Source organism: Pygocentrus nattereri, chromosome 19 (genome assembly GCF_015220715.1).
Source record: "Pygocentrus nattereri isolate fPygNat1 chromosome 19, fPygNat1.pri, whole genome shotgun sequence".
In the NCBI taxonomy this organism is placed as follows: domain Eukaryota; kingdom Metazoa; phylum Chordata; class Actinopteri; order Characiformes; family Serrasalmidae; genus Pygocentrus; species Pygocentrus nattereri.
The window spans coordinates 9,096,828-9,121,488 of NC_051229.1; the positions used below are offsets into that span (position 1 = coordinate 9,096,828).

At 39.7% G+C, this 24,661-nt stretch overlaps 1 protein-coding gene across 2 annotated transcripts in view; it reads right to left on the reverse strand.

Moving 5' to 3' along the window:
- Positions 1 to 24,661, reverse strand: part of LOC108430182 (ephrin type-B receptor 1) — a 406,692-nt gene that overhangs the window by 239,886 nt on the left and 142,145 nt on the right. For both annotated transcript variants that reach the window (XM_017702512.2, XM_017702510.2), the window contains exons 3-4: positions 11,303 to 11,536; positions 10,531 to 10,978 (exon numbers count right to left, since the gene is read on the reverse strand). In XM_017702512.2, the coding sequence (XP_017558001.1) occupies positions 10,531 to 10,978; positions 11,303 to 11,536 (682 nt within the window). The remainder of the gene's footprint in view (positions 1 to 10,530; positions 10,979 to 11,302; positions 11,537 to 24,661) is intronic.

Sequence of the window (24,661 nt, forward strand, 5' to 3'; positions counted from 1 at the left end):
CTTTCTCTCATTCTCTCTGTCTCTCTCTCATTATTTCTCTTTCACTCTCTCCATTCTGGAGCTGCTTTGTTGTCACTATCGGAGGACAAAAGCAGGTGGGCTTCATCCCCTCTTTTCCTCCTCCCCTCCCTCCCCTTCATCCTTACACCTCTTCCTACCACCTCCTGGTCCCTCACATTCCAACTAACAGCATCTGAGCAGCAGCAGACTGGGTGTAGAGGAGATTAGAGGAGCCTCCATACGGCTGCATGGTGTTTGCTATTCAGCAGCGAGTGGAGAAATGCTACTGTGCAGCCTGCAGCACTTCTTTACAGAAGGAACCTGAATTAATGAACAGATCAGAGCAGCTACCATAAAGCATGTGCGTAGGCCAATAAACGTGGCCCCTGGTGAGGAATGTTTTCAGTCATTTGTGATAATGTATATCCTCATGTTAGTGGCTGATGAGATATTCAGGGTATTTTATTAGAGTAGGCGTGATAGCAGCGCTCAGAAACACGAAGAATGAAGTAGCCAACCTTTTGATGTCCATCTGTGTGCCAATGCATTTAAATAACAAAAGTCAAAACCAAAGTTTTATTCTCTTACAAACTCTCTCACACACACACACACACACACACACACACACACACACACACACACCTATGACCGCCTCACAGCAACTGAATTGTATATCACTACACCATGGCACAAAAAAATAAATGAATAAAAAACAATGCTTGTGTTGTTAATGGAATGACCTTTGAGTCTCATGCTGCTCACATGGACCACTGAGTTTACTGATGAAGTAAGAACCCATCTTTTGTTTAAACTGAGGGTCTCAGAGCTTGTGTTCTTAACTAGACCTAGGCTGGTCAGTTAGCTTACAGGCTAAAAGATAGCTAACAGCCTAAAATAACTCCATCATTAACATCACAGGCTTGAATTAAAGTACTTAAAGTATGAATAACTGTAAAATGGCAGCATAAAAGTCTAAAAAATATCACTTGAATGGATTGCACACTTCAGACATCCGTGTTTGCTCTACAGCCAAATAGTGCATCAGTGATCAAGATGTGTCTGAGTCCCAAATGACTATTTCTTAGCTATTTTATGCACTGCTGGGCTGCAGGACCCAGTATTTACACTCCTACGTTGTGCACTATGTAGGGAGCAGGGAGCCATTTGAGATTCAGCCCCAGCACAAGGAGAGGGGGGCCGCTGGATTAGTGCTAAACAAGACTCGCAGTGGTCATTTATTGACCAAAAAGTAAAGTGAAAACTTTTGCTGTAAACAGCGCTGTGTTTTCATGTGCTCATTGTTATTTGAAAAAAAGTTGAAAAATTCAGCCATTCTATAAAAGCAATAAGCCACATTTTAGCGCTGGGAAGGGAGTTTCAAGCACTGCGTTTCGCATTGTGCCCAAGAACACCCTTCCTTTGTGAAAACTGCATTAACCCACAGCCTCAAGTGGCTTATTGCTTTACTACAGACTTCTATATCCGATGAATGGCTCAATTAGTTTGCAATGAAGTCCCTGTAATTACTAAGTAATAAGCCTTAGTACATAATAAGCCTGGGATTTTGAGGGGTTAATAACTGCTTGAACTGTTTTGGAAACTCCTGTTATGCTTTTTTTCCCAATTGACTTTCTCTTTTTAAGCAAGTTGATTATCTTATGTCCAATCTCCTCAGAAAAATCTCCTGAAAAATCAATAACTTGTACTTAATAGCTGTTTGTAGACGCATGCTTATTCAATATTTCTTCTGAAATCAAAAATATTCATAAAGACGTTATTCCCGCTTTGCTGCAGCATAAAGCCTCCATTCTTCTGGGAAGGCTGTACACTAGATGTTGGAACATTGTCATGAGGATTTGATTGCATTCAGACACAAGAACATTAGTGAAATGATGTTGGATGATTAGTTGTGGATAACAAACTCCACTCCAACTCACCCCAAAGGTACTCAATAGAGCACCATCCTTGCTAGGGGGGCTATGTACCCCTCTAGGCAATGCTTGCCACTGGGGATTGAGATCTTGGCCTCATTAGTGGCTGCTCCAGAGAGTCGCATACTATTGGCAAATACCATATCGTCCTTAGTTACTGTATTCATTATTGTCTATATGCAGTAGTGGATGTGCACATATGCATGTGTGCTCATACAGAGCGGTGGGCTCCATTACTCTCCTCCACATGCATTTATGTGTGTGTGTACTGGAGCGGACAGCTCCTGAAGCGAGAGGCTCCTCATTGAATTACACCGTACGTGCAAGAGTGTGTGTGTGTGTCCTCTGGCCCTGTGGTCAGCGTGGTCAGTACGCCTGCGGCACGCACGACCAGCCGAGATTCTGACCACACTAATCGGGTGGCCGCCAGAGTCCAGCAGTGTCAGGTTCACATCTGCTCGTTGGCCGCCATGCTGGCTGGACACGGCCCATTACTGAGCGTCCATTACTCACAGAACGGACCGAGCCAACATGGCCGAGCCACAGGGGAGCTGTAGCTGTGTGGACTGCAACAGTGGACGCTGGGATTTAACTGAAACACAGCTTTTGCTGTTGTATTGGCGTGCTGACATTGGTTGAAATACTCATCCCAATTCTTGTTGTTTGAATATCTGTATTTTTAAAATGAGTATCAATCAAAAATTGCAACAGATATAATTAATACAGTAAGTGTCTCTATATATTGGCAACTCTGCTTGAACAAGTCTTGTCTAGATCAACTGTCCACTTAACTAGCTGCAACAGGTGTTTTAGACTAGGGCTTGAGTGAATTCTCTAGAAAGTCACTGGGTTATAGTGTGAACTGAGATCTCCATATAAATATATAAATAAAAATGTATTCTATTCAGACATCTGAGTAAGTAAATGAACAGTCAATATATCAATATACACAACATACACACACCTGTCCTCTCTGTTTCTGCAGGGGTAATCTGACACACACACACACACACACACACACACACACTTTTATGACTCTTACGCATTTTACTTCATGACTATTCATTCTCCCCGAGGCAGGGTCAGGAAATCGCCGGTCCACATGTTTCAAGAGTTTGTTTGTGTGTTTGTGTTTGTGTGTGTATGTCAGAGATAGAGAGAGTGTGAGAGGGAGGGACAGAGAGGAAGAGAGAAGGAGGGAGAGAGAGGGAGAGAGAGGGAGAGAAAGAACATGCAGCCAGAGAGAAGATCATGCCGGTTATACAAACTATAAAACCCACACTCAGTAGTGACCACACCAACACCGAAATGAACCTGAATGACCAATTAAAGCAGTAACATATCACTTTAATTCACACAGTCACAGCCAATTAAAGAAAGAAAGGAAGAAAGAAAGAGAAAGAAAGAAAAGTTTGTAGTATGAACATGAAGCAGTAGAAAAAAGAAAGAATGAAAGACAGAAGAAAAGAGAGAAGGAATAAAGGAATAAACAGCAGGAGAAGAAAGACAGACAGAAAGAAAAAGTTTGTAGTATGAACATGAAGCAGTAGGAAAAAGAAAGAAAGAAGAAAAGAGAGAAGGAATAAAGGAATAAACAGCACCAAAAGAAAGAAAGAAAGGTTTGTAGTATGGACATGAAACAGTAGAAAAAAGAAAGAAGAAAAGAGAGAAGGAATAAAGGAATAAACAGCAGCAAAAGAAAGAAAGAAAGAAAGAAACAAACAAACAAAAAAGAAAGATTCGTAGTATGAACATGAAGCAGTAGAAAAAAGGAAGAAAGAAAGAAGAGAGAAGGAATAAAGGAATAAACAGAAGAAGAAAGAAAGAAAGAAAGAATAAAGGAATAAACAGCAGAAGAAGAAAGAAAGAAAGAAAGAAAGAAAGAAAAAGAAAGAAAGAAGGAATAAAGGAATAAACAACAGAAGAAGAAAGAAAGAAATATAGAAAGAAAGAAAGAAAGAAAGAAAGAAAGAAAGAAAGAAAGAAAGGTTTGTATTTGGAATACACAGCAGTAGAAGAAAGAAAGAAAGAAAGAAAGAAAGAAAGAAAGAAAGAAAGAAAGAAAGAAAGAATAAAGGAATAAACAACAGAAGAAGAAAGAAAGAAAGAAAGAAAGAAAGAAAGAAAGAAAGAAAGAAAGAAAGAAAGAAAGAAAGAAAGGTTTGTATTTGGAATACACAGCAGTAGAAGAAAGAAAGAAAGAAAGAAAGAAAGAAAGAAAGAATAAAGGAATAAACAACAGAAGAAGAAAGAGAAAGAAAGAAAGAAAGAAAGAAAGAAAGAAAGAAAGAAAGAAAGAAAGGTTTGTATTTGGAATACACAGCAGTAGAAGAAAGAAAGAAAGAAAGAAAGAAAGAAAGAAAGAAAGAAAGAAAGAAAGAAAGAATAAAGGAATAAACAACAGAAGAAGAAAGAAAGGTTCGTAGTATGAACATGAAGCAGTAGAAAAAAGGAAGAAAGAAAGAAGAGAGAAGGAATAAAGGAATAAACAGAAGAAGAAAGAAAGAAAGAAAGAAAGAATAAAGGAATAAACAGCAGAAGAAGAAAGAAAGAAAGAAAGAAAGAAAGAAAGAAAAAGAAAGAAAGAAGGAATAAAGGAATAAACAACAGAAGAAGAAAGAAAGAAATATAGAAAGAAAGAAAGAAAGAAAGAAAGAAAGAAAGAAAGAAAGAAAGAAAGGTTTGTATTTGGAATACACAGCAGTAGAAGAAAGAAAGAAAGAAAGAAAGAAAGAAAGAAAGAAAGAAAGAATAAAGGAATAAACAACAGAAGAAGAAAGAAAGAAAGAAAGAAAGAAAGAAAGAAAGAAAGAAAGGTTTGTATTTGGAATACACAGCAGTAGAAGAAAGAAAGAAAGAAAGAAAGAAAGAAAGAAAGAAAGAAAGAAAGAAAGAAAGAAAGAATAAAGGAATAAACAACAGAAGAAGAAAGAAAGAAAGAAAGAAAGAAAGAAAGAAAGAAAGAATAAAGGAATAAACAACAGAAGAAGAAAGAAAGAAAGAAAGAAAGAAAGAAAGAAAGAATAAAGGAATAAACAACAGAAAAAGAAAGAAAGAAAGAAAGAAAGAAAGAAAGAAAGAAAGAAAGAAAGAAAGAAAAAAGGAATAAACAACAGAAGAAGAAAGAAAGAAAGAAAGAAAGAAAGAAAGAAAGAAAGAAAGAAAGAAGAAAAGGTTTGTATTTGGAATACACAGCAGTAGAAGAAAGAAAGAAAGAAAGAAAGAAAGAAAGAAAGAAAGAAAGAATAAAGGAATAAACAACAGAAGAAGAAAGAAAGAAAGAAAGAAAGAAAGAAAGAATAAAGGAATAAACAACAGAAGAAGAAAGAAAGAAAGAAAGAAAGAAAGAAAGAAAGAAAGAAAGAAAGAAAGAAGAAAAGGTTTGTATTTGGAATACACAGCAGTAGAAGAAATGAAGAAAGACAGAAATAAAGAAAGAAAGAAAGAGGTTTGTAAGAATAAACACTAGTAGAAGAAAAAAGAAAGACAGACAGACAGACAGACATTAGAAGTGAACATCGCTGGGAAGACAGCCATAAACGGCTGGAGAAAAAGCTAATCAGAAAGAGCTAATCAGCATTAAAGGAGTCTCTCATTAGTATAAGCTGTGTTTGGCAGTAAAACGTGTTCAGGGCAGCTCCAGTAGCTGCTGCACACTGTCTGCTGCTGCAGGACGGCCTGCAGTATATTAGCCCATCAAACGCCTTTATACAAGCCTGCAGATCAAAGCAGCACTAATTAGTGGAGACTCACTGCGCAAAACATCATTAATCCAGCAGCACACAGCCTATTGCAGCTTCATCACATGATCCTGATAAACACACACACCCATACATACAAACACAGCTTAATAGCTTCCAGCTATGCTCAAAATAAACAGACACCTACCCTATACCACACACCAAAGCACATGTGTGGATACTGCACTGATCCACATACCATAAAACACTGTACATACAAACAAATAAACTTCAGATCCTACACAGAGACCAACACACACATCCAAAACAGAGCATAAACATACAGCACTGTGTACATGAGCACTCTGTTTAAAGCTATTTTTCTCAGCTGCATGTGTTTTACCAGTGAAACACTGTATAACACCAGAAGAAATGGAAGCATTAATGCAGTAAGAAGTCTAAACATGCTGTGAGAGCACAGCTTTCGTTCTAGATTTCCCTCTCTGATGTCCCCAGCCAACCCGTGGTCTTATTTATCGAATTAAACATGTCACTGTTGTCGGAAACAAAACCTCCTATCTCCAAAATGGAAACTTTACAGGAGACGGTAAAAACCTACTGTACTTTTAATGTAAGTCAATGGAATCTTGGAGTTTTCTCCAAGTAATTTTGAGCTGTTTCTTTTGGTCGATTTGTCATGAAATTTACATACGATTACATAAAGAGCAACAAGCATCAAATTATGTCAAAAACGGCAAAAATGGAGACACAAAGTTTTGTTCCGACAGCAATGATATAGAAACAGTTTGGTTGACCCTCACTAGCAGCACGGCGGGAAACACACTGGTTTATTTTTAGTTATAAAATACTCTCCAGTCATATGTCGGAATAGACTACTACAACAATGTCTATAAATAATGGTAATTATCAGACTCGCTCCTGTGGTTGGATCACATGCCGGGTACTGAGAGTTTTAACTGAACTGGGAAAATCTGCCTTTACTTCCAGAGCACCAGTGAGCTGGAACTCACTACAGGACACACTAGAGCTCAGCTCACTGGAAAACTTTTACTTTCTATTGACTTATTTTCATTTTTCTTTAGCTATTTTATTTTTTCCATTTATTTATATCTTTATTTACTATTCATTTCCTTTTTTCGTTTGTTTTAATTATGATTATTTAATTATGATTTCAGTCATTTTATGTGCTTCCCTTTCTTGTGACAAGAGCCTGTGGCCTCGGTTCTGAGCCAGGGTCTGATTCTGACAGTCAGCTTGAATAAGTTGGTGGAACCGATCAACCTTCGTGAGCTAGACGGAAGCAGGAGTCTCTGTGCGTTCTGTGAGGCGTGCCAAGCCTGTCAGCAGGTGAAAACTGTTCCTCTGAAAGCGGCTGTAGCAGCAACTCTAAAGCACGAACTACACATTAACGTTGGTCAGCAGTAAAGAAATGCTAGTTTCCTTTTTTAAACGTATGATCCTTTTGCTTTATTTATCTTTTGATTTTGTTAACATTCACACTTTAATTATTGTTTTATATTTTCTACTGTTTTTATGTAATTTTATTATTAATGTTTCATTTTTATACTTACCTGATTTCAGTCATTAATATTATTAAATTTGCTTTTGTTATTTGATATGTTCTTACACATTATCAATCGCTTTTTTCCTGTATGAACTCAACATAGTAAATGAGGGACACCCTTGGTGTTGTCCGAGATTAAATAAAGGTTGATTAATTGACATTAAGGGGGACCTGTTAAGCTTTTCTGGTCTTTCCCTTTCCTCTATCGTGTTAGCAGGTTCAGCCTGACTATCAGCATCGGACTCAAACTGATGCTGCAGAGCTGAGGCCACGGGCCCTTTTCTCAAGAAACAGAAGTAAAACACTTTCCGCTACTGCCTTACGGACAATTACTAAGCTCAGAAATACTGATGCCGCTCTAGCGGTTGACCGATCACAACATAGTGGTCAAGCTGACCAATTGGAGCACGCTGGACTCATCAGGAGGCGGGGCTTAAAGACACAATAGCTCTGACAGAGAGTGAATACAGACGTACCTTATGAGAAAACTATTGTGCTTTGGAAAAACTGAAGCATGTACGTTTATTCTTATAGGCTCCAACGATAAATTTATGAACTGTAAAAATTAACATAATAGGTTCCCTTTAACTGAACTAGATTTTTTTTATGATAACAACAAAATATAATGGGCTTCCTAAAGGAGAGGTCTGAAAATGGTCAAGTGAGCACGCTTTATCCTAATATTAGTGTCTTTAAAGTGTCTAAAACTTTTGCACAGTGCTGTATATACATACTCACGCACGTACAGATGACAGTTCTTGCTTGCAGCTCCTGTACACAGACTATACAAACCACCACCATGCATTAAAAATCCATCTGCGGAGGAGCTTCTGCTTCAGCAGAGTTCTGTGTGTGTCTCTGTTTGTGTGTGTGTGTGTGTGTGTGTGTGTGTGTGTGTGTGTGTGTGTGTGTGTTTCTTTACTGCCACAGCATCGCTCTACCGATAAGGAAACCTTGCCGGAGGACTACTATGGACTAGATGCACAAGTGTGTATGTGTGTGTGTGTTTCACTTTACGGTGTTTCATAGGCAAAAGTTTGATCACCCCTGGACAAAGCACATGTTCTGGGAATTTGCTACATTTCCAAGTTAAAACAGCAATAAGAAGGTACAAACTACATGTTCTGCAAATATTAGTGCATGAATTGTATGTTTTGTTGATTGTAAAAAAAAATAAAATACAAAATATCCTACACTTTTTGCCAGGTTGCATTTTATGTTTTATTGTTTATTCCAATATGTTCAATTCAGCGAATAAACAGTAATGTCAATCAGTTGTATGTGTGTATGTGTGTGTGTGCGCGTGTGTGTTGGGACACATATGGATTATGTGCTTTTCAAAGTCAGTGACTTCTGGTCTAAGGACTACTGTATTTTTTCTCATTTTATCTGAGTATTGATCACAACAGCTGCCTGTCAATCAATCTTATCAGTTCTGAGCATGCTCAGTACAGCCAGCAGGGATGAACCTGGGGGGCTCAGTACAGCAGCACAGATCAGATATATAATCACACAACCTGGACAGACAAAACTGACTTTAAGTGTATATGGGTGGGCGAGAGAGACTGGGCTGGAGAGAGTGTGAGAGAGAGAAAGAGAGAGTGAGGCAGATAAAAAGAAACAGACAGACTGAGAGGCTGTGAAAGTTCAGGAGTGAGTAAGAGAGAGTGAGTGAGTGAGTGAGTCGGTGCCACTTTCTGTGTGTGTGTGTGTGTGTGTGTGTGTGTGTGTGTGTGTGTGTGTCTTGGTTTCTCAAAAATGAAAGCAAAACAACTTGAAAAATATTGTTTATGGACGTCACCAGCATTGTTTATCTATATTCTTTTGTCCTCTTCTGCTACAGGAAAACGAATATGTGGGCAAAGTATTGGAAAGGTCAACTGGAAAAACCGGGTCATTTTATTACGCATTTTAAATTATTTAGCTACATAAAGAATACAAAGGTGTGTGGTTTGAGCTACCCTCAGTTTAAATCTCTGCTACTTGTAGTAGTATAAGACCAGATGATTCTGCATTATTTACGTGCAAACTGAACCACCACATACAGGCATCAATTATGACCAAGCCTCACACCCAGGCTCTCCGCCTCTCTCACTTCATATGTGCTGAATTTCCAGTTTTCCACAGAAACTCACACACTGGCTGCGCTCTCATTAGCAGAGTCTGGCTCACCCTGCAACTCCCAGCTCCAAGTACAAGAACTAACAGAATCAGGCACTGAATTTTTCACCCCTACTGCACAAATACTCCACAGACGTTGTTACAATACTTAAGGTATTGAGAAAATCTAGGTCCACTCATCCAGCCACAGCACTATCTTTAACTGGTCAGAAAATTTAGGATGAGTTCACAAAGGTCAAAGTAATCACCAGCAATAGCAAAAGCATGATGCGACTTGAAACAAGCAAAGAAATTCTGTTCAAAGTCCAGATTCTAAACTTTCAATAAGTTGAAGAGGAGATCTTTAATTTTGATTAGATTTAGTAATACAACCCCAATTTCAATGAAGTTGGGACGTTTAGTTGCAGTGAGCATGTAAACAAAGATTCTCATCAGATTCTTGAATAGACTGTGCGTATAAACACCTCAGTCTGAATCTGTAATCCGACTGTATTCAATCGGATTGGCAAAAATCTTTGCATGTAAACACAGCCATTGCAGTTATGACACAAGTGGACAGAAGTCAGAACTGAAGGCAGAAGAAGTCAGAAGTCAGAACCTTTCAATATAGGATGTAAATCAGCTTTGTAGTTCAGCTGTGTGAATCAACTATGTAATTATGTAGTTGCGTATTTACATTTAAATGTTCTATAAATATGAAAGTAATACCTAGATTTCTAAGGGTTAACAGTTGATTTGTGTCAAATTCTACAAATCTACAAAAATCAGACTGTGCATTAGTCAATGTGGCCTGCTAGATAGACACACAAACAGAGAGACCATTTAGATTCATCAAACAGATAGATAGATAGATAGATAGATAGATAGATAGATAGCTTGATCAGTGATATGTTAAAATTAAAATAACTAGCTATCCAGGTAAATACAGTAGCCATCTAGATAGATAGGTCCATGTTTGATTGATGAACAGAACAATGGATAGATTTACTGATCCATCTTTGATAACTACACATTCAGACACCTAAATATCTAACGACCTAGCCAATGAACTACAGTAGCCAGGCAGCTGGACAGCTTGACAGCTGTCTGTTTTACCTACATATTTAGCCAGCTCGCTGGTTAACTACAGTAGCTATCGCCACATATCTAGCTACCTAATCAGTCAGATAGCTAACTCAGCAAAATCATCAGCACCTAAAACACAGGTTCTTACCTCTGCAGACATTGCCATTGTCTGGTTCAAAGCCAGCCTTGCAGGTGCAGCTGCCAATGGGAACCATCCACTCCCCGTCTCCATTGCAGTATAGCTTAATGGGCACATCCACCTCCTCTGAGTTTGGGATGCACATGCCACGTGCGATGACCAGTGATGTGCTCTCTGCCCCGGTCATGGTCTCAGGAAACACTGCAAAGTTCTGCACCACGCTGGGGCACTTTTTATAGAAGACCCTGACGGACAGCAGGGACATGCAGGCACCGTAGTCCTGGAAGGCCAGGTAGAAGCCGTTCTTAGAGAGCGGCCCAAAGCTGCGTACCTCCGTGTTGACCTTCATGAGGCGACCTCCGAAGTCTACCTGTGAGAAGCTCTCATCAGCAGCGATGGTGTCCACCTTCAGGTAGGGCGCCTCCATCCAGAAAGCTGTTCCCTTGGTAGCGATGACCTGGTCACAGAGGTGGGCAACGCACGTTGTGGTAACAAGCAATTTTAAATCACACTTCAAATTGACCAGCCTTCTTAATTTTTTTTTACAGCTGTGGTCTTCAACCTTCTTTTGGGAAATCTACCTTTCTGGACTAGGCCAAATCTCAGGCACCTGATATTTGCTAATAAAGGACTTCTGGTGACAACTGTTAGCTAGTTCTTGTGTGTTGGATGGACCTGCAGGAACCCTCCAGAAGTAGAGCAGGTGACCACTATTTATACTCTATGGTAAAACCCATACCTAAAGACCGCTTTCTTCTCTTTTATACCAATGTGCTCCTACCTGGTCACTCTCATAGTAGTAGAGGTTGAAGGTCTCCTTGCAGGATCCTGGTACGCGTGGGATGCTGCTGCAGTCGCGTACTGTGAAGCGCATCTCCACATAAACCCGCTGGGCGGCCCGTCGCTGGATGAAAGTGGTCAGGAGCCAGTTGTTCTGACTGGACTCGAAGACATTACACACCTGGTAGGTGCGAATGGTGTTCAGGTTCTCGTCATAGCCGCTCACTTCCTCCCACTGCAGGAGAAAAGAGAGCATTTTAGTGAGGGAAAATGATAAACACCTTCTTCCTTTCAGCTGTAAGTGCCTTCTAACATTCACGCATAGCTGTTTTATTAAAAAGAAGGCTATCATTACCATTGTTATTCTTCCATTCTCATCATGTGAAATTGTAAACCGTTTGTTTGAATTACATTTTTCTATTTCACTGCAGTTATTGTTCTCATCGGTGAGATTCAGCCTGGAACCTGGAACAGCCTGGAAACTGTTTTGTCCCGATATTATCAGCCTGTCGTGAAATATTCATGCTGATGGAATTCCCAAAAATCGTGCCTCTTGCAAACTCGATATCTTTAAAAAAGCAGTCCTAATGGCTTTTAAGTGCTTCTTCACTTATTACTTCCCATCAGCCCCACGCATACCCCTGTTAAGGCGAGTTTCCATGTATTACTGTATCTAAGACCTGCTTTGCCAACACTCAAACCCAACCTTAACTTTACTCTTAGGAACCAACCAAACTGACTTGTAGGGCTGTTTTACTAAGATCTTTAAATTCTCTATTCCATAAAACCCAGCAGAATGACTGTTTAGCCAAAGACAGCTGAATAATGAAGAAACGTACAGACCTAATCTGACTCCAGAATAGGCATAAAAGGTAGTGACTACATTTAAATGATCTCAGTCTTGTAGGCTGCCATGTTGATATCATTACTTAAATAACAGCAACATTCCTATTTTTGTGCAGTACGATGGTGTTAGCCATTATTTTATCCTGGAACATGTTTCCTAATATATAAAATGGTAGGTTTTTCTTGACCATTGCATTGTATTGTATATGAACAGGTACACATGGATTTCAACTCCTACAAATAGGAGCATTCATATTTCCTGAAAAATCAACATCTGGCTATTCCTTTGCCACGGCTGACAGCACAACACAGACAAACTGAACTGTTCGGTCGCTGCTCCACAGAAAAGTCTGCTGTCATCCATCTATCACCACAATGTAAGTATAGCATTAAAAGATAAAGCTTTTCAGCCAGGCTAAGGCCAGGCCTACCAACAGTTACCTCAGCCTAAACCAGCCTTCACCAGAGTAATAGTAACCTGGTCAGGAACCAGTTGTTCTGCCTGGACTTGAAGATGTTACACACCAGATGGTGTGTTATTAGTTAAAGTATATTATTTTGACTGTGGTTTCAGTTTTTTTTTTGCACATGAACTTTATACTTTACTAATCATTTTATTTATTTTTTTATTCCTTTGGTAGTCCAAACATGCAAACAGACTCTTGGCAGTTACTACGCACTACAAGTGGCTTCCTGCCTGGTAGTCCATGGCCTGTCACTGACTAAGCACACTGTGCACCACACTGTGTAACTAATTCACTCAAACTCTGTGTAACAAATTATGCCCTATTACATTAAAATTAGCAGAAAACAGAAGTGCATGGCAGCAAAGGGTATCTTAATGCTTAAAACAGTACCATTTACACGTACACATGAAATGCAAGTGAGTGCGTGAGATACGAGGCAGTCATTAGTTTCAGATGACTGTCGGAAGGTGTGACAGTATCTACAGAGCAGCACATTAACACTGCAGTGATAATGCCAAAGACACACAAAAACCCTCCTCATTCAGCTAGCAGATAAAACACACTAAGCTTCAAAGCCTGTGGGAACGTCCACCGCGAGCAAATTCACATGCTTAACAAACGGACATGTTTCCTGCCCCGTTTATCCATTTATTTACACATATTTAACCAATAGAACACAAGAGGGCTGTGCTATGAACAGCATCACAGCTATGATTTGGTCACAGCTGTGATTTCAAGGATGTACACCGGATGTGGAATCACTCCTCATTAGAGACATATACACTACATGTCCAAAAGTCTGTGGACACCCCTTCTAAATAGTGAATTCAGCTCACATGCGCACACAGCTTGTATGGTCTCTATAGAAAAGCACTGACAATAGAACAGGCTGCTCTGGAGCAGCCACACATGAGTCTAAGGTAACCATGTCCTATACCAAGTGTAGACTAGAGGGATATGAATCCCCACAGCTCAATTATTGTGCATCAGTATCTGATCTCAACAGTGCTCCAAGTGGTTGGTTAGTGTAGTGGGTAACACCTCTGCCTTCTACGCTGTAGACTGGGGTTCAATCCCCACCTGGGTAAGCACCCTACACTACACCAATAAGAGTCCTTGGGCAAGACTCCTAACACCACCTTTGCCTACCTGTGTAAAAATGATGGCACGGTAAGTCGTTCTGGATAAGACCGTCTGCCAAATGCCGTAAATGTAAATGTAAAATGTTCCCACTGGTGAATGCAAGCAAATTCTAACAGCAATGTTCCAACATTTAGTGCAAAGGCTTCCTGGAAAAGTGGACACAGTTACTTCAGCAAAGTGGGACAAATTTTTTAATAATCTTGATTTTGGAAGAAGCATTGTATGAGCAGGTGCCCATAAACTGTTGGCCATATATAGTGTATATAAACAATATAGTTCTCTACCATTGTAGTGTTAAAATAGTAAATAATAATTCTTTTTTTGAGTGTTTGATTGCTTTAATACACCGGTTTTACAAAGTAAAGGGAAAAAATAAATCAAATATGTCCCAAATATTGTTTATCACTTGTACAGTGACCATTGCTGTCTTATTAGATTGTATGTATTATATTATACATTATATAATATATAAAACATATTATATGCAATATGTCAACATCATATATTATCATGTGATTGTATTTAGAAAGATTATTCATCCACTCATCGCTATTTCCTTTCATTCAATATGCATCCATCAATCCACTTGTCTGTCCATCTATTCATCCATTTATCCATTCATGAATTTGTCCATCCATCCATTTATCTAGATATTTACCCATCAATCCACCCATGCATCTGTCCATCCATCCATACACCATCAATCCTGCTTGTCTGTCCATCTATCAGTCATCCATCCATCCATCCATCCTATCTAGCTATTTAGTCATCCATCCATCCATGCTTCCATCCTTCCATCCATATGTCCAACCATCCATCCGTCCGTGCTTCCATCCTTCCATCCATCCATTCTTCCATCTATCTGTCCAACCATCCATCCATCCATGCTTCCATCCTTCCATCCATATATCCAACCATCCATCTGTCCATGCTTCCATCCTTCCATTCTTCCCCCATCTATCCAACCATCCATCTGTCCATGCCTCCATCCACCCATCCATTTGTCTGTTCATCATCTATTCATCATCCATCCAATTGTCTGATCATCCCACCATCAATCCATACCACCAGTCATTTGTCTGTCCATCCACTCATCCATCCACCCACCTAACCATCCATCATCCATTAATTTGTCCATCCCACCGACGATCCTTACAACCACCCATTATTCTGCCCATCCAGCCATCATCTATTCATCATCTATCCAATTGTCTGTCCATCAATTCATACAACCACGCATTTGTCTGCCCATCCATCCTTCCACTATCAGTCCATCATCCATTTGTCTGTCCATCCATTCATCCATCCATACAACCGCCCATTTTTCTGTCCATCAATCCATCCATCCAATCATCTATGCATCTACTATCAATTCATCCACCCATCCACCATCAATCCATCTGTCTGACCATCCATCCATCCTTCCTACATACAATCATTCATTTGTCTGTCCATCCATCCATCCATCCATACATCATTCATTGACTATCTTTCTATTTATCGGTACATCCATCCAGACTGTCCGAGATCTGGAAAATCAATATGTCTAAGAATTACAGCACAGAGGAGATGGACACACAGAGATACTTGCCCACACACTTGTTGTCCCAGTTCGAGTGAGTTAGTTTTTTGTCTGGTTGACACGCACTCTGACTACAACCGTCTCTCCCCGAGAGGGACTGCTGCGAGGTCACATTCTGGCCACGAGAGTGAGGCTCACTTTCTGTGTGCTGCTTCCAAACGGCAGCACAACACCAGGCCAGCCACTGCACAGCCCCATGGGTAATCACTAGATCTTTTTAAAAGAACCAGGACTGGAAGAGACCGGCCAAACGCATTCCCCTAGGTTGAGTGAGCAAGAGTGTTGGAGAAAACTAATAAAAGAGCTCTGTATGCTCTCTGGAGTGAAGCTAAGTCAAAACCTGACAAATAAGAGATCTCAGGAAACCCAGGAGAACCAGAATAAATGGTCTATATGTTTGAAAGAATTACTGAAGGACATTACTGGCCAAAAGTATGGAAACAAGGGAAAGTAAATGCACTTTTCAGTCCACGTGCCACAGTGTCTGATTTCTTTTTTTTACCATAAATGAAACCACAAAGATAGATTTGGCTGAAAATTTATGAAAGTTTAAAAAAATTAAACTATTTTAGGATTTTAGTAAGCAAATTTCATTCTCACTAACCTCATAAGTTCTCATATTTAAGAACCATGAGATGTCTAAGCTTTATAGTTCAGCTCATGGCAGTACAGAGCCTGTATATTATGTTTCTAATCTGTTCAATTCAACAAAGCATATGTAGAAAGGCCGCCTAAAGCCGCCTAAAGGTGTCCATACACTGGACAAGAACAACAAGCAAGTAGTTAATTATAAACTCTACTAACTAATATATTAAAAGTAGCAGAGGTGAGAAAATACAGGCAGAGGATCTTCTTTAGGAGTTTATGTGGTAACTGGCATTGAGTAAACCTGTTCTAAAACTGTCTGCACTGGTTCAGGATGATGTTGAGGATAAATTAATGAATGCATTCCAAAAAGGACCAAGAAGAACCGAATGATGTAGATAAGAATGAGAATCAGGTAGAACCCATGGATTTAGATGGGAAAGAGGACCAGAAAGAATCTATAAATGTAAATAAGAAAGAGGGCCATGAAGAACTCATTGACATAGCTAGGAAAGATGGTCAGGAAAAACCCATAGATGTAGTTAAGAAAGAGCACCAGAAAGAACCCATGGATTTAGTTATGAAAGAAGATCAGGAAGACCTCATGGATGTAGGAAGGAAAGATGGTCAGGATGTCCCAGAGATGTAGATAAAAAAAGAGAACAAGAAAGTATTAATAAACGTAGATCAGATTGAGAACCAGGTAGAACCCACAGATGTAGGCAACAAATAGAACCAGGAGACACCAATAAATGTAGATAAGAATGACAGTTAGGCAGATCTTATTGATGTAGATAACAAAGAGGACCATGAGTCACCAATAGAAAGACATTGGTATGAAAGATGGTCAAGAAGAACTAATGGACGTAGATAGAGCACCAGAAAGAACCCATGGATGTCGTTAAGAAAGAGGATCAGGAAGAACCCATGAATGTAGGTAGGAAAGATGGTTAAGAAGAACCAATGGATGTAGGTAAGAAAGAGCACCAGAAAGGACCCATGGATGTCGCTAAGAAAGAAGACCAAGAAGAACCCATAGATGTAGGTACAAAAAAGGACCACGTAGAACCCATGAATGTAGACAGCAAAGAGAACCAGCATCAATGAATGCAGGTAAGAATGAAAATCAGGAAGAACCCATGCATGCATATAAAAAAGATGACAAGAAGGAACCCGTAGATGTACACAAAAAAACGGACCATGAAGAACCCATGGATGTAGATAAGAAAGAGGACCATCAAGAACCCACAGGTGTATACAATGAAGAGAACCAGAAAGAACCAATGGATGTAGTTAAGAAAGAGCACCAGAAAGAACCCATGGATTTAGTTATGAAAGAAGATCAGGAAGACCTCATGGATGTAGGAAGGAAAGATGGTCAGGATGTCCCAGAGATGTAGATAAAAAAAGAGAACAAGAAAGTATTAATAAACGTAGATCAGATTGAGAACCAGGTAGAACCCACAGATGTAGGCAACAAATAGAACCAGGAGACACCAATAAATGTAGATAAGAATGACAGTTAGGCAGATCTTATTGATGTAGATAACAAAGAGGACCATGAGTCACCAATAGAAAGACATTGGTATGAAAGATGGTCAAGAAGAACTAATGGACGTAGATAGAGCACCAGAAAGAACCCATGGATGTCGTTAAGAAAGAGGATCAGGAAGAACCCATGAATGTAGGTAGGAAAGATGGTTAAGAAGAACCAATGGATGTAGGTAAGAAAGAGCACCAGAAAGGACCCATGGATGTCGCTAAGAAAGAAGACCAAGAAGAACCCATAGATGTAGGTACAAAAAAGGACCACGTAGAACCCATGAATGTTGACAGCAAAGAGAACCAGCATCAATGAATGCAGGTAAGAATGAAAATCAGGAAGAACCCATGCATGCATATAAAAAAGATGACAAGAAGGAACCCGTAGATGTACACAAAAAAACGGACCATGAAGAACCCATGGATGTAGATAAGAAAGAGGACCATCAAGAACCCACAGGTGTATACAATGAAGAGAACCAGAAAGAACCAATGGATGTAGTTAAGAAAGAGGATCAAGACTAGCTCATGAATGTAGGTAAGAAAGATGGTCAGGAAGAACGTATGGATGTTGGAAAGTAAGATCACTAGAAAAACCTCATAGATGTAAACAACAAAGAGAACCAGAGAAAACCCTTGGATGTAGGTAAGAAAGAGTACCTGGAACAACCTACAAGTGCAGATGAAAAAGAGGACAAAGAGGAAACCATGAAAGTGGCCTGAGAGGTAGATGTGCAGGAACCCATGAACGTAGATAAAAAGAACAACCCACAGACCAAGAAGAACCCACAGATGTAGGCATTAATCAGGAAGAGTCTTTGGATGTAAGAAAGAGGATCAAAAAGCATCTAAAGATGCAGATTAAAAAAGAGGACAACACGTGGAACCATGGAAGTCAACAAACACAGTGTAAGTTTTCATAGTAGGACCAGTCACTTGCTTATTAAATGAACTGGAAATAGTTATTACTGTGTAATAAATCTTACATAGACATGTACTAAGCATGTTATAACTTACATACTATAGAAAAGTTAACCATAGAGGTAGGCAAGGACCAGGGAGAGTCCATAGAAGTAGGTAAGAAAGAGGATCAAGAAGATCTAGAAGAACTGAAATGGCTGCAGTGAAACTGCCAAAAGGCTGGCAATAAACAGCAAAGAGAAAGATCTGGGTAAACATGTCACTGTTTATCTCTTGAAAAAATGAAATGAACTTTTTTTTCCTCAGACTTGGTGCTGCTTCTGAGCATCTAGCGCCATGTACATGTGAAGTGAAAGAAAAGAAAGTATCAGCCTCCAGTTAATCAGCACTGAAGGCTTTTGCTTGACTGTGGCATCCAAAACACAGGAGGAAAAAAAAAAGTACAATCATTTAGTACAGCATGAGCATCCCACTGATGAAGTGGTGAGCGAGCACAGCGGCACTGCGTCTGTCACCGTGGAAAGATTTAAAAGGAGACGGATCAAAAATCAATGCACGAGACAACACAAACAAAGAGACAGTAGCCTAATCGTGGGGAAAAATCCACCTTAATCTAGTCAACATAACGATCCTCAAGTCATATTGAGGGTGTGAGGGAAAGACGCGTGGCGATAGTTTGTGAGTTTAACCTGTGCTGTCATCTACATATCGAAGATGTTGCAACAAAACCTCACATCTCTAAAGTAGTAATTTTATGAGAAAATATTCCAAATAATCCTGTTTTCAAGTGGATTAAAACATTAGGAGCCCCTGAAATTTAGATTCAATTTTTGAGTCTGAAAAGTTCAACCTAACAGACACTGCGGTTTTTAAAAGCAGCAGCAGTCATTTCCTTAATAAATCAACATGAAAGAATTGTACCTGTGTAATAAATCAGGTATGCATATCTAATAAGCATGTAATAAAGTAAGAATCATTGATGCTAAAGATTTCAGGTGCTTCTGTTAAAGAAAGACAATGCTGGGAGGCAGCAGAGTGCTGAGGAGGTGGACGATGAAATGTGGAGGGAAAAATCGGGATGCTTATGGATGATGATGCTCTAAGAAGACCTTCTGGATGCGTCATGGCAACTGCTGTTGAGTGAGCTTGTTTGGAAAGTGCCAGCTCTTGTTCTGGATGATGTTAAAAATGCATCCATGAATGGAGGTAAAAGTAGAACCAAGAAGAACCGAAGGATGTAGATAAGAAAGATGATCAGGAAAAGCCCATGGATGTAGGCAAGAAATATAATCAGATGAAATGCAGAGGACAAAGAGGAAACCATGAAAGTGGTTCTGGATGATGTTGAGGATAAATCCATGAATGGAGATCAAAAAGAGGACCAAGAAGAACCCACAGATGTAGACAAGGACCAGGAAGAGTGCATTTGGATGATGTAGGTAAGAAAGAGGATCAAGATGTATTTATAGAGGTAGATGGAAAAAAGGACAAAACACGGAACCACACAAGTGGATAAACACTCCTTATTAAATGATAAGAAAAATGTTTACTGTATAATAAATCATGCATACACATATAATAAACATGAAATAACATTCTATTAAAAAAGTTAAAGGTTTCCGTTACTGCGGCTAAAGGAAGACAAGCCTGGGAGACAGCACAGCAGTGAAGAGGTGGAAGATGATATGTGGAGGATAAAACTGGAATGTTTATGAACAATGATGCTCCAAGACGACCTTCAGGAAGCTTCATGGCAACTGGTGTTGAGTGAGCTTGCTTTGAAAGTACCTGGATGATGTTGCAAAAGAATCTGTGAATGTAGATAAAAAGGAAAACGTAAGACGTGATGAATGTGGATAAGAAAGATGATCAGGAAGAATCCACAGATGGAGCTAAGAAATATCAGAAGAAACCCAAAGACGCGGGTAAGAAAATGAACTGGACACCATGAATGCAGGTGAAACCATGAAAGTGGTTTTGGATGATGTTGAGGATAAATCCATGAATGTAGATCAAAACAAGGAAGAAGATCTCATAGATGTAGACAAAGGACCAGAAAAAACCCATAGATGTAGGCAAGGAGCAGGAAGAATCAGTGGATGGAGGTAAGAAAGAGAATCAAGAAGAATCTAGAGATCTACATGCAAAACAAAAGCATGTATATTTTTTAATATACAGTGTAATTTTTAATAGTAAAAGCATCCACTTTGCTATAAAATGAAAAATTATTACTGTGTAATAAATCATGCATACACGTGTAATAAAGCATGCAGTAACGTTCTACAGAAAAGCTAAAGGGTTCAGTTGCTACTGCTAAAAAATGGCAAGGCTGCGAGACAGCAGAGCAGCCCAGAGATGTGAGACAAAATGAGGGGGATGAAATTGGGATGCTTATGAACGATGACGCCCCAAGAAGACCTTCTTCAGGAAGCTTCAAGTGTCGTGGTGATAAACGAGTTTACAGAAATCTCAGACCCAAACGAAGGGCCTGTCTCACCCCCCAGCCTAACGCAGCCCACCTCACCGCTCTTCACTAATGATAATTTATCAGCATTAGACAGAACCATCCACGGCCATCATTAATCCAGCGGAGTTTGGGACCCAGCAGCCAGTCGTCTGGGGAGCGGCTCCTCTCCGTCTGCTCAAATGACTGCCATCGCTCACCGGCCCCAAGCCACAGGGCACGGAATACACACACACACACACACACACACACACACACACAATCAGCCTAGGAACCCAGCATCTCACACCAATGTGTGTGTATGAACGGACACAAATTCATACAATGTAATAATGTCTCAAGTGGTTGGCCTCACAAAACAGACACCCGTGCACAGAAGCAGGAGCGCTCATATATCGTCCTAATCAAATCGCTGCTGTGTGTGACATTGCTGGTTATGAGGTGTGGCGCACACACACATACGCGCTGCACTCCACTCACACACACAAAGTAGCTCTCAAAACACGACAAAATCCAAACACGGAGGTATAAAACCTTGTAGTCCTTTTTAGGCCTATTTCTAATGCTCAGTCTACATGTCTCCCTTAATATCACATGTTCTCGGTGCTGTTTAGATTTATATATGATATTGTGTGCAATGTAACATTTTTAAAACTTTTTAAGGTTTAAAAGCACATTAACCAGTGTACTTGAATGCAGTGACTTGATTTTATTTGATTTGTGGTTGTAGTGATGACAAATGAAAGCTATAATCGAAACGGCTGATTATTTTCACGTACCAATCCGCACAGTAGCACACTAAATAGTGTGCAAAAATTACAGCATATTCCATTAGAAGTGCACTCATTAGTGGAGCAGGTGAAGTACAGAAGTCTGTGGTTTGGGACGCAACATTAGATCCACCAATGAGATTTGTTCAGTAGCTCCAATGGCTGATTACAGCTTCACTGTGCTGCACATTAACTGCTCAGTAACAGTTACACATCTTCAAACAAAAGCTGGAGGGATTTGTTGATAAAGAATCATTTATTAAGGTAAGCTGATATATTTACTGAGGTAAGCTGAGGCATTTATTGAGGTAAGCTGAGGCATTTATTGAGGTAAGCCGAGGTATTTATTGAGGTAAGCTAAGGTATGTATGGAGGTAAACTGATGTATTTATTGAGGTAAGCTGAAGTATTTTTATGTATTTATTTATTTATATTATTGAGTTAATTCTTATTATTAGTAGTACTGTTAATTTATTCCATCCAAATTTGGACCATTTCCATTGGTCCATTCATCGTGAAACTTCGTAATAATGTAAAGGACAGTTTGCGATTTGTTTATGTTTACGTATTAGTTTATTTTAATGGTAATTTGTACTCAGTAGTGAAAGTAGTAAAAGTACCACAAAAGGCTGTATTTTATGTCATTATATGTGTTTGGAGTGAGTGTTTTTTGTGTGTTGTTTTGTAAGTGCATCCATGTACATTTTCATCCATGGAAACTGACCATGTGGTACAGATGTGGGGGACAGCAACCAGGCTGAAAAATAATGGAATATTCCTTTAAGGCCCTCAGGCTGGGACTGCCATAACAACATGAACTCCTGCCTGATACACATACATGCATCCCCTGCTTTTATAAGCCTGCCACACAGCCTGGAGCTGAAGAGGGAGATACTGAGAGAGCGCGAGCGAGAGAGAGAGAGAGAGAGAGAGCGAGAGAGAGAGAGAGAGAGCGAGAGAGAGAGAGAGAGAGAGAGAAAGCGAGAGAGCGAGAGAGAGCGAGACAGCGAGAGAACAAGAAAGAGGGAGGGAGCTGATCCACCAGCCTGCCACTGTTCCACGTGTGCTGTCTTGCTACCATCACAGTGTTGGACAGACAGAGAGATGAGAGAACATAAATATCTCATTATTGCAGCTCATCAGCAGAGAGAGCTGAGACAGAAAGAGAGAGAGACGGGGAGAGAGAGAGAGGAAACAGCAGAAGGGAGGAACGAGGTACAACATGAGATAGTGTATGAAAAAGAGTGGGTGGACGTAAGTGTAATAAAAACAGCAGAAATGTGGACTCGGAAAAAAAAGGAGACAGAGGAAAAGGGTGAGAAGCTAAAAGACAGAGAGAGAGAGAGAGAGAGAGAGAGAGAGAGAAAAACAGAGAGAGCGAGAGAAACAGACAGAGAGAGAAACAGAAACAGAGAGCACGAGAGAGAAAAACAGAGAGCTCGAGAGAAACAGAGAGCGAGAGAGAGAGAGAGAGAGAGAGAGAGAGAGAGAAACAGAAACAGAGAGAGCAAGAGAGAGAAAAACAGAGAGAGCGAGAGAAACAGAGAGAGAGAGCGAGAGAGAGAGAAACAGACAGAGAGAGAGAGAAACAGAGAGAGAGAGAGAGAGAGCGCGAGAGAGAGAGAGAGAAACAGAGAGAGCATGTGTAGCAGTATAAAGGTTTAATTAGGATACAGTGGAGGCCTTGTTCTCTTGTTAAACTACCTGTTATGGTACACGACAAAATCTGTTGCCTTCTCTTCACATTAGCCAGGGAACGATTCACAAGAGCACAGGCTTCTTAAAACGGCTGTGCTAACAAGCGCACAAAGCGGCGATCGCCCTGGTCTGAACCTTTCGTCATTAACAGACACCTTAAAGTCCTTAAAGAGATTTTAATTGGGTCCGTAACTGGGTCCAAATCCAAATACAGCTAGAGAACAAGACAGTCTTTACCTGAGTTTTAAACCCAAACCACCACCAGCCATAGATCCACAGAAGTCCAGAGAGGCCTGTGCTGTCGGTATAATTTTCCAGATTGTTATCTTGGGATAAAATAAGTAACTCGTTATTTCAAGGCAAAAATTGTTATATCGAGATAACAAGTAACTTGTTTGCAAGACTACAGAGTTGTGTTATCTTGAAATAAGATAAATAACTTGTTATTTCAAGGTGATGAGTTTTGCTATTTATGAGTTATTTGTGTATCTTGAGATCACAAGATAATAAACGTGTTATCTTAACACAACTTTTGTTATCGAGATAAGTAACTTGTTATCTCAAGACATTGAGTTATTTGTTATTAGAGTTATTTGTGTATCTTGAGGTCACAAGCTAATTAACTCATTATCTTGAGCTAAAATAAGTAACATAACAATTTTGTTTTTCATGACTAATCATTTTTGAAAATGGCCTAATCAGTTATGCAAATACAGAGCCCTGCTGGTGGCAGGCCATATAAATAAAAATAATGTGTGGCCATGCCTTATTAATGCATGGGAACAAGATCCCAATGCCCAGCCAAGACCTAGAAAGGCGTGGGAATGAGATAATTTTGTGATGACCATTGTCTCGTGAGAACGAGACAATGACTTACCAAGTCATGGCCGCACACTAGGATCCTGTTCCCACGCCTTACTAAGTCGTGGCCATGCATTACTTTTTCTTTATACAGGATGTCACAAACAATATCACTGAGCAGTCAAAACATGTAAACAACATCTCTAAAGGGTTTAGTGTGGATAAACTCCACGCTACATAAACCAATGTGATTTCTCATGCTGGCTTTGTGGACCACAAAGGTAGACAGGTTTTTAAATATAGGTTTAAAATGGGTTTTGTAAAATATAGGATAATATCATTTGATTCCATATTAAATTCCACATTAATACATATGGAAATAAAATATGGCATTTCATGCAGACTGGATGAAGAAGGGAAAAGAAAACAGTTGTATTCCATCAGAAGTCAGCTTGGCCCTGATGGATCAGTGAGGGTTCCACATTCACCGGCTGAGAGGCTGAGTGAGGGTAAGGGCAAATATCAGACACATAGAGATAAA